The 16,871-nt window shown below is 40.5% G+C and overlaps 1 protein-coding gene across 7 annotated transcripts in view; it reads left to right on the top strand.

The window, feature by feature from the left end:
* The window catches only part of klhl13 (kelch-like family member 13), a 31,120-nt gene extending 14,469 nt beyond the window's left edge, over positions 1-16,651 (top strand). For all 7 annotated transcript variants that reach the window (XM_077546519.1, XM_077546518.1, XM_077546515.1 and 4 more), the window contains 6 exons: positions 3,408-3,549; positions 4,243-4,375; positions 4,972-5,168; positions 6,083-6,878; positions 9,077-9,190; positions 15,755-16,651. In XM_077546519.1, the coding sequence (XP_077402645.1) occupies positions 3,408-3,549; positions 4,243-4,375; positions 4,972-5,168; positions 6,083-6,878; positions 9,077-9,190; positions 15,755-16,242 (1,870 nt within the window). In that variant the 3' untranslated portion in view covers positions 16,243-16,651. The remainder of the gene's footprint in view (positions 1-3,407; positions 3,550-4,242; positions 4,376-4,971; positions 5,169-6,082; positions 6,879-9,076; positions 9,191-15,754) is intronic.
* Positions 16,652-16,871: the final 220 nt, after the last annotated feature.

Raw genomic sequence — 16,871 nt, 5'->3', positions numbered from 1 at the left:
AAAGAATGACCGAACCAATAACATAGCACATCAAGCTTCCCGTGCCCCTTAAATTTTTTTTTTTTAAAAATCACTATACGGAGTACGAAATGACCATCAGTCACTTATGAATAAACAGTAATCAGGCGGGAAAACATGCTTTTATAATACACTTGAATGCAAAATTAAAATAAAGTCAATTGAATAATTGATAGATTTTTCGATTCTAGAAATATTCGATAGTGACAGCACTAAAAGAAACATTGCCTTTAGACATAATATCCTCATATTTGTCGATTGTTGAATTGTTGTTAAGTCAGCAGTTTTAAATGACCTTATCCTTTTGTTGTGTTCAATTATTTTTATGTGTTCTATTATAGCTCAAATCTGCTAATTGAACACAAAGATGAGCTATATTGTTGGCCAATAGCCTGGGAAACATTTAATAGCCTTCCGAAGCTTTCTGGATTACAAAAATATTAAATAAAATTTGCACAAAGCACATGGGAATGTCGGTTTTACTAAATAGTAAAAACACATACTGTAAATGTCTCTTCACTTAGGGACTGAGAATTGCCTCATCGCTCCAACAAAGTTAGTCTGCTACATTTGATGGTCTGCCTGCGCACACAAGCCTGCTTGAGATTTACTGCTATGCTGTGCCAGACATTTTTTGTAAAACACTATTGTATCAAAATCACGCCAAGCGGCATTTATAGTGTGGGATACCCCTGACAATTCTGTCATCCTACCCAGTGGAGGATAGCGGTAATATTTTTTAAACCTTTTATTCACCGAAGGTGCGAATAAATCTCTGCGAAGATAGAAGGTTCGTTGTAAGAGATTCCTTCTGGTGATAAACTGACTTCTTTATCGTTTTAAAATACTGCCTGTCTCTTTACGGGAGCCTGATAACAGCTGATATCCATATTAGTGTTGCCGTTTGAAACTCAGTAACCGAAACATTATCTTACTGATTTCATTCATTTAGCCAAATGTTATGTCATGACACACGAACATTATTTTTATCAAATATGAATGAATGCACAACCAGGATATTTTCCATCAAATGTTTGTTCTCTGAAACAATCATTTCACCTTTATTACGGTAATTAGAAAGAAAAACCACGCACGCACGCATTCAGACCCCAACCTCTTATGAATAATTTCTGCTTTTGCCTCCTCCTAACCTCTAACAAAGAAACACTATTGTTTCTAGAAACATGCTCTTAATTAATTCTAAAAATCTAGTTCAATGTTGCCCCGGCCCAGTTGTTGAATAATTTTCTTTATGCATCGCACAGCTGTGCACTTTGCACTCATTAGTTTCTTGCCTGAGTCTAGACACAAAAATGTCACTACGCATTAAAAACGAGCGCAATCAAGAGCTGCTCCGAAGCTAAGAAAGGAAAAAAAAAAAGTCACGTAGGTCATTTGAACATGTTCACTTTATTTGAGTTAGTTAGTTACATTTTGTGTAATGTAACCATTTATTTGCACGCACTGACGTCACATTCATGGCCCACACAGTTTATTACAGGCTGCAATGCAGATGCCTTGGATGGTGCAAAAGTCGGAACTGCATGGCTGGTCCTGATTTTGGCAATCGAGACGAGGCGACTTGCCCGTTCAAAACCGCTTCCCCATTTAGGAGCATGAATATGCTCAGCACATTTACGAAATGGAAATGGTTCATCCCCTAAGAATTCTGCATATATTAAATCTTTTTTTTTTTTTGGTCTCATTCTGTCTTTTGGATGTGATCTTTTATATCCAAGAATAAAAGGTCAGCAAAAGGTTAGAGACACATCACAAGGAATCATATCCTGTGTACGATGAACTACAAATCTCTTCAAACAAACTGCGGTAGGGGACCACATGAAATGTTAGAATTAACCATTGGTGAAGGTTATCTTCATCTACCAGGATTTTTGACATTACGTCTGTCATGTCTGGCCAGTTTTGGCATTAAGATAAGATGTTATTGATCCCCAGAGGGGAAATTCAGAAATGCTGCCAAACCGGCGACCACAAGTCTTTGATATTTCACGGTTTCTAATCATAAACAAGGATGGGCTGTTTTCCATTGTTCTCCTTTTTGGTGACTATTCATATCTCTCCCTTGAATACATTGGACATGATTCAAGATGAATTGATTTTTGCGATTTACTCTGTCCACTCATTCCTGCCGTGTAAGGAAAACGGGGAATTATCCCTGAAGTAGCAGGCGGCTCGGTCTGGATCCTCAAGCAGGAGTGGCTGAATGAAAATGCATGAATCCACAACAACAACAAAAAATTGAAAGGTTGACTATACATGCCTTGATTTTAGGAATCCTGTAAGTCCTGTGAATACAGTATTGTTAACTCAAGTTTTAGCTTAAGATCATATTCCTATGACTGTATTTAGCTAACGGCACTAACCTGTCTTAGTAGCCTAAAGGTCTAGAGCCCGACTGATTAAATCGCCTGCCTTTCAAACATTTGCCAAGATAATCGGCCAAATGGCCGACGTTTGCCGATTATTTTTCCAATTCATTCCCTCCAACAATTTACACTGCATTTAAGTAACATTTGTATCATTATTTATTACACATTGAGCCTACAAATACCTTGTATAATTATGAAATTTGCTGATAAGGTCATTCCATGGTTCTGTCATTCAAAAAAATAAATAAATAATAATAATAAAGACAGTCCAACGTAAACAAAATTGTTAAATATGATACACATGACAAGGATTAACTTCACTCTCATAATTTCACAAATTAAAATACAGTTGTTGCTGTTGTTTTTTTTTTATAATATATAAACGATCACTCCTGTATTCATGGGGAAACCAGGCCTGCCCGTGAATAGCAAAAATTGCAATGACTTATGATGATTGATAAATTGGTAATCTGTATTTTTTTCTCCTACCAAAATAGGCATCGGCAAAAAAAAAAAAAGGGGGGGGGGGCAATTCAATTGGTCGGGCCCTATAAAGGACCAAGAGATTTTTTTTCAATTTAGTTTATGTTTGCGTGTGTGTTTCTATTCAGTGACCAAAATAAAATTTTCATTTAATGAAATTAATTTCCAGAGCCTCTGATTGGGTAGTTTTAATACAATTGCACCACTATTAACTCTTGTGTTGGTCATTTTTAGTACATTTTGTGGTGTCATGCATGCACGAGAATCTGTTTACAACTTCTAATTTCCAAAATGTATTCAAACTAAAAATGTTGGTAATGGTGATAATTTTGATAGGCAATTTTCATTCCCTTTCATTTCTTGTTATGATGTTGCACTATGACCATCAGCATCCAGTTTACATGCAATGTGGTGAAAGCACGAGCCGATCCAGCGTTTGGCAATCCAAGCTGTTCTGTGTGGAGCTGTGGAAATAAAAGTGGCACGAGTAAAAGCAAATTGTCTTTCTCGTCATAGATCCCTCGTGGAGGACGACGACACTCACATGAAAGTGGCTCTGGGCTACGGTGATATGGGCATCTGTGCTCACCTTCAGGCATCAAAGACTGGAAACACACGTTTTTTCACAAGCAACACTCACAGCTCAGTGGTTCTTCAGGTGGGAGCGCAATTCAGTCCCGACGGCTTTAACCTTGAGAGGACAATAGAATTATTCTGTATATTTTCTTTGTACTGTATCGTATGAAATACTTAACTCATTCACTGCCATAAATTCATTTTTTAAAAAGATTAAAAATTTGGGGCAAGAGGCGATTGATTTTTTTAAAATTGTAATTAATCACATGACTTCACTAGTTAACTCACGATTAATCAAAACATTTATATCGGTTCTAAATGTACAATAAAAAATTCTAAGTTTTTATACTCTTGTTGACAAAAGTGGGAAAAAAATGTTAAACTAATAGAAATAGTTCAAATGAATTTTTGACATCAATGGCCGTGAATTAATTTTTTATTTTTTTTAAAAAGATAACAAATTTGGGGCCTCAGGCGATTAAAGTTTTGAATCGTAATTAATTGCATGACTTCACTAGTCAACTCGCGATTAATCACAATTTTTATTTGTTCTAAATGTACAGTAAAAAAAAATCTCGATTTTCATACTCTTGTTAACAAAAGTGGAAAATTGTTAAACTAATAGAAATAGGTCAAATAAATTTTTGACGTTTATAGCCGTCACTGGCAGTTAATGAGATTTTTATTTTTTGGAGTATGTATTGACCCAGAGTTCTTAGCATAGGACTAGTCTTTTTGTGACAACTACCTAACATCTGACAATTCTTTGTTGTAGGGATTCGACCAGCTTAGGATAGAGGGACTGCTATGTGATGTCACTTTGGTGGCTGGCGATGGCGATGAAGCCTTCCCTGTCCATCGAGCAATGATGGCCTCCTCCTCTGACTATTTCAAAGCCATGTTCACAGGTGGGTCGGAAATGATTCTGAATATTTTCTTCTCTTTTGTCCTCCTGCTATAATTTGTGCGTGGGATGTGCATCGATGATTCATTAAATGGCTGGTTAATCTTTTTCCCTCTATTGTATTCTTAGGTAAAGCATTTTTTTTCCATTGATTCATGAATGAAGCCATGCTTTGACATCGTACCAGTTATGCCACTATTACTTGTTCTGTTAAAAATGACCTCTTGCTTGCATCCCACGCCATTGTGGGAATCTGAATGCCAAGCTATTAAGAATTGGCTGTGATAAAGTTCTTGGTGCAGAATTATTATGTACCGACTGACTGGTATCACAAAGAACAGCATGTAAGGCGTGAAAGTATATTAATAACAAATGTTTTTTAAGGATACGAGATGTGATATTCGCATGGAGATTGGATGCATTTATAAAACCCCAATTTTTTGGAACTGAATTTGTTCTTAAATGTAACTCTTTTAATCCTTCATACTAAAGCATCACGTGGATACAGCTTCTCACAGACCTGCCAATCAAAGAAGATTATGTATTAGTTGTGTGGCAGTATCTCCTGTTTTGCTTATCCTCTGCTTTGCTCTGATGCAGGTGGAATGAAAGAACAGGATTTAATGTGCATCAAGCTCCACGGAGTTAACCGAATAGGCCTGAAGAAGATCATCGACTTCATCTACACAGCCAAGTTGTCGCTCAACATGGAGAATCTGCAAGACACACTCGAGGCAGCCAGCTTCTTACAAATCCTTCCCGTGTTGGATTTCTGCAAGGTCTTTCTTATATCTGGGGTAAGCAAGCACACAGGGCTTTACGACTACGATTGTGCAGTACATTATTTTGAATGTCCTTTTTTCTTTAGCTACCTGTTCATTTACTTATTTACAATGCAAATGAATTTTTGACGTCATCAATGGCGGTGGATGAGTCAAAGCACTTACCTCGCTTTTGAATGAAGGATTGAATGGGGCTACATTGAAGACAAAGGGGTGTCACTGTTGATTCATTTTAAAATTGCATTATTAAGCACCAACAAAACTAGCCTACGCTAAACAGTCACCAATCGCCATTAGCATTGGTGTGCTAGTGATGACCATTTATGTTAAGCAAACAGTAACCGCCATTTAGTTCACACATACATCATATCTACATGAGTTGAATTGAGTGGATATATAAATATCGACTAATTATTTAGCTTCTGTGCACGAGCCTTATTAGCCAATGCTAAACGATTAGCAATCGCGATTAGCATTAGCGTGCTAGCGATGACCATTTAAGGTAAGCAAACACTAACCACCGTTTAGTTCACAAACTTCATACATACATCTACATGAAGGGAAATGATTGGATATTAGTACTAATTATCTTCTGTGCATGTGCATTATTAAACACCAACAAAATGTGACTTTGCTAAACGGTTAGCAATCGCATTTAGCATTAGCGCGCTGGCAATTTCCATTTAAGGTAAACAAACACTGCCATTTAGTTCACACATCACATTACACATGTAATAGTACCTTTAAAGTGACACAAAAAGTGGAGGTGGCTCTTAGTGAGCTCAATAACTTTGTGTCCACTGCTTGCGTCTGCAAAAAAATGCTTTTGGTAGCTCAAACTGAATTAGTTCTGTGTGTTTAAAAAAAAAAGAGGAAGCTACTATTCCAATCTCTTGTCCTACTAAATTTGCATCGTCACCCCTTTGCAGGTTTCCCTTGACAACTGCGTCGAGGTGGGCCGCATCGCAAACACATACAACCTCACAGAGGTGGACAAATACGTCAACAATTTCATACTGAAAAACTTCCCCTCACTTTTGGGCACCGGCGAGTTTGTCAAGCTGCCGTTTGAGCGCTTGGCCTTTGTGCTGTCCAGCAACAGCTTGAAACACTGCACCGAATTGGACCTCTTCAAGGCGGCTTGCCGCTGGCTACGCTACGAAGACAGTCGCATGGACTACGCCTCCAAACTCATGAAGAACATCCGCTTCCCCCTCATGAACCCGCAGGAGCTCATCAACCACGTGCAGACGGTGGACTTCATGCGCACAGACAATACGTGCGTCAACCTTCTACTGGAAGCTAGCAACTACCAAATGATGCCCTACATGCAGCCGGTCATGCAGTCGGAACGGACAGCCATCCGCTCGGACAGCGCCCACCTGGTCACGCTGGGCGGCGTCCTGCGGCAGCAGCTGGTGGTGAGCAAGGAGCTGCGTCTGTTTGACGAGAAGGCGCACGAATGGAAAGCGCTGGCGCCGATGGACGCGCCGCGCTACCAGCACGGCATCGCGGTCATCGGCAACTTCCTCTATGTGGTGGGGGGCCAAAGCAACTATGACACCAAAGGCAAGACGGCGGTGGACACCGTGTTCCGCTACGACCCTCGCTACAACAAGTGGATGCAGGTGGCGTGCCTTAATGAGAAGCGGACCTTCTTCCACCTCAGTGCACTCAAGGGACACCTCTATGCTGTCGGTGGAAGGAATGCGGCTGGGGAGCTCGGTGAGTTTGTTTCTTTTTTTCCTCCCTGCGAAAAATGATACAACTCATTCCGCGTAAACACAAACACAGCCTGCAAAAAAAAAAAAAAAAAAGTTTTAGAGATATAAAATATATGCAAAGTAAGGAGCCTGCAGTGTGGCACCTTGTTTTTGTTATGCATATGCAGCACTTTGTCAGTGTTTTTGACGCCGTGGATGCGTACGTTTATCGTGTCGTTAGCGCCGAGAAGCCCACAGCTTTTTTTTGTTTGTTTCCTTTTTAATAAAAGTAAGCCTGTGGCCTTCCAGTTCTTTTGTTGCTCTCTAATTTTTTGCTATCTAGCTGCGCCGTCCATGGCTGATCAGCCACCGCACGTTACAACTGTACCCACCCATTTGAATTGAGTTTTTAGAAAATGGCCACCACATGAAACATTCATATTTTCTGAGCTTATAATTAGACTAAAGACCCCAATTCAGTGGCCGTCCACCTCATGGCCGATTCCGACTTTCATGTTCTGTATATTACAATTATATCTTTTTACTCTAAAATAAATGAGTTGAAACAGAACAAAGGCGTAATATGTAGTGATGTAATTAGATCAAATTTTTAAAGATGTTCTTTTGAACCACATTGTTGGATTTGTGGGTTATATATTTTTACTCTAAAATAAATGAGTTGAAACAGAACAAAGGCGTAATATGTAGTGATGTAATTAGATCAAAATTTTAAAGATGTTCTTTTGAACCACATTGTTGGATTTGTGGGTTTGGCGCAGACCTCGAGGCATTTTGCTAGGCAAAGTAATTATAGTAAGTCTCAGTCACACCAATGAGAGAATTCATCTTGTAACTGGTTTCTATGGATGTCTTTTAAGGTCAATGGTGGCAATGCAATGAAATATATGTCAAGTTGTTTTTAATAAGTCTTTTAGGATTAAATCACATCTTTTTACGACCTTCTCTTATAGGTCTTTATCAAGCAGAGTGTTCCAAGTCAGCAAGGTTCCCTTTTTATTGGTGCTCATCAGTCAGTCTCTCTTTTTGTGGTCTTTTCCAACAAAGCAATCTCTCAAGCTAAGATTTATGCTTTTTTTTTTTCCCGCTCCTTCTTGCCTCTTTTCTTAATCCCCTGAGATTATTGGGACTAATCGGCCCCCATAGAACACTTGTCGCTTGCCGATCCAATTACTGGGTTCTGTCCCTTGTGTTTTGGGCCAAGTTTGAAGGTCACAAAAATACCCTGGCTCGATCCACTACTGCCAGTTCTCTCCTGGCTGCGCACTGGTTCCATTAAGATTTGTGAGGGGGGGAAAAAAAAAACCCTGCAGGCTATTAAGGTCACGCTAATCACAATAGCGCTTTTCATCCAATAACTAGAAAGGCAGCAAACATGATGTTCAGGTGTAAATCCTCAATATTCAAGTGTTTAAGCTTCAATATATTTTTGCTTCTTCTATTGTATGACTGCACAAGCTCAAGGTCACTTTTAATGACCAGTGATGAGTAGGCAAAGTATTTATTCGTCCCACCCACTGAGAAGAAACCCTCTGCTTGCCTGCGGGATAGATAAGACTCGCCAGTAAATCTTCTGACTAATTTAATTATTTCTCATAGTTTTGTTGTGGCACTAAAATGACACAAGCCATAAACGTTTCACCACTAAGTGTTGTTGTTTGATAAAAGCCTTATGTTGTGTTCGTCATTTCAATATTGTAATAATTGGGTGCATTCTCCTTGCCTTCTGCTGTCAATTATTTTTTTCTTTATTCAGTCACGTCGCTAATAAGGGAAAATAAGAATGCAGTTGTTTCTCAATGCTCTGCACAGCCTTCAAACTTACTCTCATGTTATGAAGACTAAAGTAGCTGAAGCACAAAAAAAGGCGCACAAACTCAGCAAATTTACACAACCTGTAAACATTCCATGAATGATCACAGGTTTCGTTTCCAGATCGTTGCAGTTTTTTTTTTTTTTTTTTTTTTAATATCCTCAGGAACTTTGACAGAAATGATTTCACAGTCTTACTATCTTCCAATTTCCTGTTCGCTCCCTGCTGATGTGTTTTTTAGGATGTGCCGCCCGCGTTTCAAAAGTTGTGTTTCAGCTCCCACGCTGAGACCCTCCAAGGTCTCATTTGCTGCCGTTTGTCCTCCTTAGTTGTGTCTTGACCTACTTTATACTAATACGTCCCCCCCCCCCCCCTTGGTCGTCTTAAAGCTACTGTGGAGTGCTACAACCCAAGGACGAATGAATGGACGTACGTTGCCAAAATGAATGAGCCTCACTATGGACATGCTGGGACGGTGTATGGCGGCTATATGTATATTTCAGGTAAGTTGCGACCATCTTACAATTAAATGTGTCATCGTCTTAAATGCATTATTATTTTCATTGAGATGTTAGACCTCAAACCCAGCACTTTCCATTTTCAATGCCATTTTTCTTAACATGATTTTTATTTTCATCATTTTCCATACACATTTTTTTCTTGATTAAATTGCGTGGGAGGACAAGGATGTGTTTTTAGTAGCTAGGTCTAGGCCAGCACACACACACAAAGGGTGCTCATTGCCCATATTTGAGTTCACAATGGCATTTTCATCATCAGACCTAAACATAACCTTTTGAGACTTGCTTGCTATGAGACTGTTTGGGACGATTGTCTGATGAACCACAATAAAAAAAAAAGAAAAAAAAAGCAGCAGCAAATGCTGTGTTAGTTATTTTGTATGAGATGTAAAAAAAAAAAAATTAAGATGAACACTGCTCCAAATAATTATGAATATTCTGTTTTGGTTCATTTTTTAACCATAAACAATTATCTATTTGTTTTTTTTAAACAACCACCAAAATGATGGCAGTATTTTTCACCAAAATTATTCAAAATGTAGTGTTGTAAATTATTTTACAGTTAAAAAAAAAAAAAAGGCTTACCACAAACAAAAATCATTTTATTACACAAAGATACCTCGTTTCATGATAACATCGATATCAAATTAACGATTATTTCAATCATAGATAGTTTCCACATTTCCACACTCCTTTGAAATTACGATTGGCTGTATATCTGTTAATCCACATTTATATATCTTCCATTTAAAGATTATCTGCAGGATCTGAAAAGGTTTGATGTCAGAGGATGACGCTTTCTCCCATTTATATCCGCTAATGCTTCAATTGTCATTTATGCAGCGTGGGATGCCGCATTGGCTTGCATGAGAATTATTTTGTTGTGAAAGGCAGAAAGTTCTTTTCATGTCATGACAAGATATTCAGTTAGTAATTCCACCTATTATGCAGAGGTTATTTTGACACCTTAGCCCAAAATGCCACTTATGCCACCTCAATGCTGCTGATGCTGTTTTTTTTCGGGACATGGTGGCCTTTCACCAACCATCGGTTGATTGGTTAGGTGGCAGAACGACTCCCAAGTCTTTGGAGGATCCCACATTGAGAGGTTCTTGGCACACCCGGGACGACAGCGGCTTCAATTCAAGTCCCTGCTCGCTCATTGCTTATCTGTGGTTATTTAACAGCTGCTCTTTTTAATAGGATGCATTTTCCTGACAGAAACTTTCCTTAATATGGCTTTATCTGAGTGAACCCGTTTGCCCTCTGAGTCAATTATTTAACAGTACGATTTTCTTGGAATGTCAGCGTTTTTAATCCTGGACCAATTTATTGGTGTCAGACTTCACTATTCTTCACTTTTCATCAACAGAAAGAACATTCAATTTTCACCATTATTAATATGAACGTAGTTAACTCTTTGACTGCCAAAAACGTTACATAACGTTAAGTAAAATCCTATGGAGGAGTGCCAAAGACGTTAAAAGACGTTTTTTTTTTTCAAAACAGAGGTGAAACTAACCATTTTCTATTGTTGATTACTGAAAAACGGAATAAGGTAGAAACAAACTTTTTTTTCTGATGAAAGATGAGAGTCCAATCTTTCATTTGGTAGTATGTGTGTTTCCATAGTCCAAACACATAATTTTCTGTGAACCTTGAAAGATCAGTCAAAAATGCTTAAATCGGCTGGCACCCACGGCATCCCTTTTCTGAAAACGTCTGGCAGTCAAAGAGTTAACATAGAAAAACCTCCTTAAGCAACTTTCAGTTAACTTTCAAACCTGTCTGAGATTTTAATCAGAAATTTAAATAGGCAGGAGAAAAATTGATCTAATTTCACTTAATTGGTCCAGAAAAGACTAAGATGTCCTTGTCTTGCTTTCCCACTTGATACAATTTGTTTGGTCAGGTGTGAACACAATTATTTGGTTATGGACCAAATCATTTGTACCAGGCCACCTGTGGTTCCAAACAAAGTACACACACGGCACTGTTTAATTATGGGGAATAAGCCATTTAGTCTTTTAGGAAATCTAATTGGCGTGTTCAGAAATGACCTTTTCCAAGTTGTCTTCTTCCAGTACACTACAGTGGTGGGTGTGAACAGTCAAAATATATCCCAGGATATTAACATAGGATTGTTATTCGCTGAAATAATGTTGCTGTATGTTTTCACTCAATGGTTACCGTTTAAAATAAGTCTTTTTTTCTGCTTTTCTGCTGTTCTCTTGCTGACAAATAAGAGATGGGTTGCAATCGCATGGTTGTTGTGACACATTTTGTTTTTGCTCAGATTTTTTACCTTTCGTGGGGAGAGGAAGCAATTTCATTTGACAGAATTGGACCAGAGCAATCAAAGTAGTACCAGTAGATGTAAAAGAAGACTAAGACCAATTCATCTTTTTATATATGTTTGGTGGGTAAAGATAGACTTAAGCATTGGTCTTTTTGGCTTGCTTCATTTGGGGTGTCACACCCGTAGTTGTTCACTTCATGGGATTGAAAGCGGCATATCCTGCGCTATGGAGATGAGCCCTAGTTTCTTTGTGTGTGACAAATCCTGAGCAAATTTTTACAACGGAAGTCGGGTGGGGTGGGGGGGTGATAACTGGATGAAGCCTGTGTGGGAGGTGTCACATGGAAGATCCTGTGTGTGAATCCGTACCGGCTGTGGGTGCTTGCGTTCTTACAGCAGCATGCATGATGGAGACTGACAGTTTATAGCGACGCTTGTTTTTTCGGGCTACATTTTCGGAATGGCTTTGATCCAGCCAGGTTAGTTCGAGAGAGCGTGAGCTGAGCATGATCCTCCAAAGGAATACACATGAGTAGTTTGTGACTAATGCTCAGACAGCACCCGCGCATTGGAGCAGACCCGGAGTAGTTTAGAGGTGACATATTCATCTTTGACTTGGAAAGGGGAAGTCAAGACAAAAAAAAATCTTTACATTATCATTGTATGCGACCCCACTAGTCTTAACACGGCGTTCAGATTAATATTGCCTTTGTAGAATATTAAGACTCAAAATCCACCCATTTTTTTTAGGGAGCGGCCATTTTGCAAAATGACATCACATTTACTCTGGTAACGACCAGTCACCTATTTTTCCAAGTTTGGTCATTTGACGTTGGCAGGTAATAACCATTTACGGCTCACCTGTCAGGTGACATCGGCAAGCTGAGCCGTGATTGGTTATTACCTGTGATGTCATTTTCGGTGGACAGCAACAGGCAAAATGGCCACCCGAGATGAATAAAAACACATGGATTTTGCTGCTTATTTCATAGTTCACACAATATTAATCAGAATACCCTGTTTAGAGCCTGCATAGAAATTTTTTATAAATCATTTTTTGCGTTTACTTTCCCTTTTATGAGCTAATTTATTTTAATAATCTTAAATTAAGTTTTGACTCAATCCGTCAACATGATAAATCAAATATTTCCCGTATATTATTTTTGCTTGTTATCAAAACCGTGCGACCATCTTATGTGGTGCGGAAGCACGCCCTCAATCTATTTACCTTCAATTTTCCAGTTCATCAAACAAATTAAGCGAAGGAACGAATAGCAGGGGTCACACGACCACTAATCTGCTTTTAGCCAGCTACCTCTCAATGGCTTACAGCCTGCAGGGTTGCGTTGCTAACACATTTTTTTTCTGCTGCATGAATTTGAAGCAGTACCATGCCTTCCATCCAACATGCATTAATTTGTGTGGTTGGATTATATATATATATATATATAAGTGGATGAGTGGTGAGCATAGTTTGATTAGTTGTATTATGCTGTTGCATATTATGATGAGGATCTTAGATTTCAAGTGCCGCTTCTGAAAAAGTCTTAAATATAGCGCAGGGCTTTAAATGCTTAAGGCCAGGTAAATGGCCAATTAGAGAAATTTTGCTGCACCGAGGCCCTGCAGCACCCTGGGGTCTCGGGGGGGGGGATTAGAGGCCGCTGTGCAAGGTGATCCACGCTGAAGTGCACTTCTGTGTTGGTCTGTCACAGCGGATCAGCTCCCGTTGTATGGCCGCGCCGCTCGGCTGTCTGAAGGTATTCCGTCAGCTGGATGAACCTGACAAATGCACTCAGCCCACGGACCGTCACAGCTCAAGTGGTGTGGCGCAGTTCAAGATGCGAGTAGTGGAGCGGCGAGAGCCGCCGCGCCTCTGGACCGCAGTTCGAGCGAGCATGCTGAGGTTCTGCGGTTGAAAATGCTTTTTCACTTTGCCTAGTGCTCCGGTGGGTAAACTTACCCCAAATTACCAGTTTCAGTCATATTTTATATTTTTGATCATCCGGCGAGTTATTCACGAAGGGATTCAATAAAATGCCTTATGCTTGTTGTAGGTTACACGAGGTTAAGTGTTGGTTGGCTTTCACACAACACGCCTCCAAGATGCAGTGGGCTGACTGAGGAGGTGCGAAGGATGATTGTACAGCACTTTTATATAAAATCAGCCATTCTGGCGTTGTGTCTTTTGAGGGGTTGTTTTTAATTTAATGCAAGCTCTTATACGTTCTTCGGCTGACGGCCTAACATTGAACCTGACAATGTGACGAGTTTGTTTATGTTTGCGGGGAAACAGGTGAAAATGATGAGGTCATATTGAAAGGAAATAAAAAACGATCCGTTAGAGGTTATTTATGTTTTATTTTTTCAGGATTTAAACGAGCTTTGAGTTTGTTGTTCGACAACTTCCCACTCATTTATAACTAGAAGTAGAATGTCACACAGAAGAATACAGACCAAGGCTACGCGTTATGTCCTGGATTTTGAACAGTTTTCAGACTGGCACATTATAAATAAAAACAAACAAACATTCAAAATCATCTTAAATCTACTTTTCTTAATCTTCAAATAAAATAGCTTTTTTTGTGTGTGTTTGCCGCCTGCTACCACAAAGTTTTATGGAAACTAGTTGGACAGATTTGAATATGTTAAACACAAAGTTGAACTAATAACACATTTCTGTTGTGTGTGTTTTCCCCCAAAGTAGTTTTAAGTACGTTTAATGTTCTATTCTTTAAAATAATTTTCTTACGCCAACAGGCGTGCAGTGTGTTGTCCGCTGACAAGACTGCCTCCCTCAAAATTGACACATTTTTAATTTACCAATTTTTACTATTACGTCAGACCATACATGCCTTTTTTTCACGCAGTTATTAAAGCAAAAAATAAAAATAAAAATCCTTACAATACCTTTTTTGGTTTTCTGATTAATAATGTGTTTGTGGAATAAGAACTAAGCAGCAAAATCCACCCATTTTGATCCATCTCAGGGGTGGCCATTTTGTCTTTTCCTCTCTGTTGAAAATGACATCACAGTTGCTCAGGTAACAACCAATCACTGTTGAGCTTGCAAATTTCTCATGGCCGAACGCAGAGAACAGCTGTGGCTTGATTGGCCTGTACCCGAGCACTGCTATGTCACATTCGTTCGACAGCAAATCCCAAAATGGCCGCTCCCCGAGTTGGATAAAATGGATGGATTTTGCTGCTTAAAGGGATCCTTGACTCATTGAGCCATTTTCAGTCATGAAAAGTTCAGATTTTATCTAGAATTTAATTTGATAATTTTATTATTTTTCATGTACAATTAATACCTTTAAAAACACATTGAGTCACTCATGATTGGCTCATGTTTCCTGAGCATGCATGATGTCATCTTCAGTTGACAGCAAGTGGCAAAATGTGTTTTTTAAAGGCATTTATCACAATAATTATATACAAAATATTATCTTCTTACTGCTGAAAATGGCTAAATGAGTCAAGTATCCCTTTAGAGATCGTAACCCTGGTATACATTCTTGCTTCTTCTGTTATCAGATCCTAAAATTGAAATGTGGAAAATATATTAGGAATTGAAAATGGGGGAAAAAATGAATGATGGCTGGATATCTCCTCAGTGTATTCACTGTGTGGGCCAGTTGTTGAAAGAAAGTCTGACTTGATCACTCGAGTAGGCGCCACGTGGCCAGCCCGAAAAGGCGGCTCAAGCGTCTTCAATCGAGCGAGCACGCGATCCGAGGGCAGCATCCGAAGCGGTTTCTGCTGTGGATTCGCTGCAAATCTTCGCCGCTCTCGCTTAGAGTCTTTCTGCCTGAGGGGGGGTGCGAGTGGGGCGGGGATGGGCTTGCTTCTACCCAAATGCATGCTGGGATTGTGTTCCTCTTTATTTTAAGCCTTCCCTGTAGACATGTCCTGTTTTGTTTTTTTTTTGCCTTTCCTCCCCACTTTGCCTCAGCTTTGTGCGTCTCGACGTCTCCAGTCTGTTTGTGCATGTTTGCGTGAGCACATTGCAGCCCTCCACTTTTGTAGTCATCAGTTCACTGTAGAGTGAATGCCAAATGACTTGAGGTTTCCCCCCCCCCCCCATCATTTATGACACCACTGAATGCGACCGCATTTTTCATCTGCTTGGCCCGCTTACACAACATGCGACTCGCTCGCGAGTGAGTCAGATTGGCTCATCCCGTCACACTCGCCGCCTCTGGTGGTTGGCATGGAGGCTAATTAGCCTTCTCTTCTCGCTGCAGGCGGCATCACTCACGACACCTTTCAGAAGGAGCTGATGTGCTTTGACCCAGATGCAGACAAATGGACTCAGAAGGCGCCCATGACCACCGTGCGCGGCCTCCACTGCATGTGCACGGTGGGCGACCGCCTCTACGTCATCGGCGGCAACCACTTCCGGGGCACCAGCGACTACGACGACGTGCTCAGCTGCGAGTACTACTCCCCCGCCCTGGACTTATGGACCCCGATCGCCGCCATGTTGCGGGGCCAGAGCGACGTGGGCGTGGCCGTGTTTGAGAATAAAATCTACGTGGTGGGCGGATACTCGTGGAACAATCGCTGCATGGTGGAAATAGTTCAGAAGTACGACCCCGAGAAAGACGAGTGGCACAAAGTGTTTGACTTACCCGAGTCGCTCGGCGGGATTCGAGCCTGCACGCTCACGGTGTTCCCGCCGGAAGATATCTCAGGCTCGCCGTCCAGAGAGTCGCCGCTTTCAGCGCCTTGATGAGTGATGGGGGGAGCCCTATTTTGGTCACACCCCCATAAACCCTGTTAACTCCCCAACAAACACACATAGACATTGTTTGCACTTCCTCTTCGGACTAAGTCAGTACTGCGTCCCTCAGTCCTACAGTTGTGCAGAAGCCCCTCAAGCGGTTAAGCCGACATCCCGCTACACTAACGGCAACCGATTAAGATAAAAGGGACTTTGCAAATCAACTTTTCTACCTGATTTCGCCGCCTGCCGTATGTCTGTCGGCGCGTGAAGCAGCAGAGGCTCACCAGGACAAGCTCAGGGCTCGGACCAGGCCCGCCTAAACAGCACTCCTTCAGTTGTACTTTCCCGCGATTGCTACAAAACTGTTAACAAAAGTGGTGTTTTCTAAATTTAATAAACATGGTTTTTAAAGTAAGTGGAATCGGTGGAATCATTAGCGCTTAACATTTTTGCTCTGTTAGATGTTCAGATTCTTCCCTGTGATTGATTGGAAAGATTCCCAGTGACACCTGTCAGCTGTAGATTGTTTACTGCCGGTGTAAACAATCCGCTACCTGGAAACTGGCACGCTCTCCCTCTGCTGGCACCGTGACAGACGGAAGCGTCGGCCAGTCTGCCCACCTGCTCCCGGCCGA

Source organism: Vanacampus margaritifer, chromosome 16 (genome assembly GCF_051991255.1).
Source record: "Vanacampus margaritifer isolate UIUO_Vmar chromosome 16, RoL_Vmar_1.0, whole genome shotgun sequence".
Taxonomy (NCBI): domain Eukaryota; kingdom Metazoa; phylum Chordata; class Actinopteri; order Syngnathiformes; family Syngnathidae; genus Vanacampus; species Vanacampus margaritifer.
The sequence above is the reverse complement of the archived record's forward strand: the minus strand, read 5'-3'. Positions and strand labels throughout refer to the sequence as shown.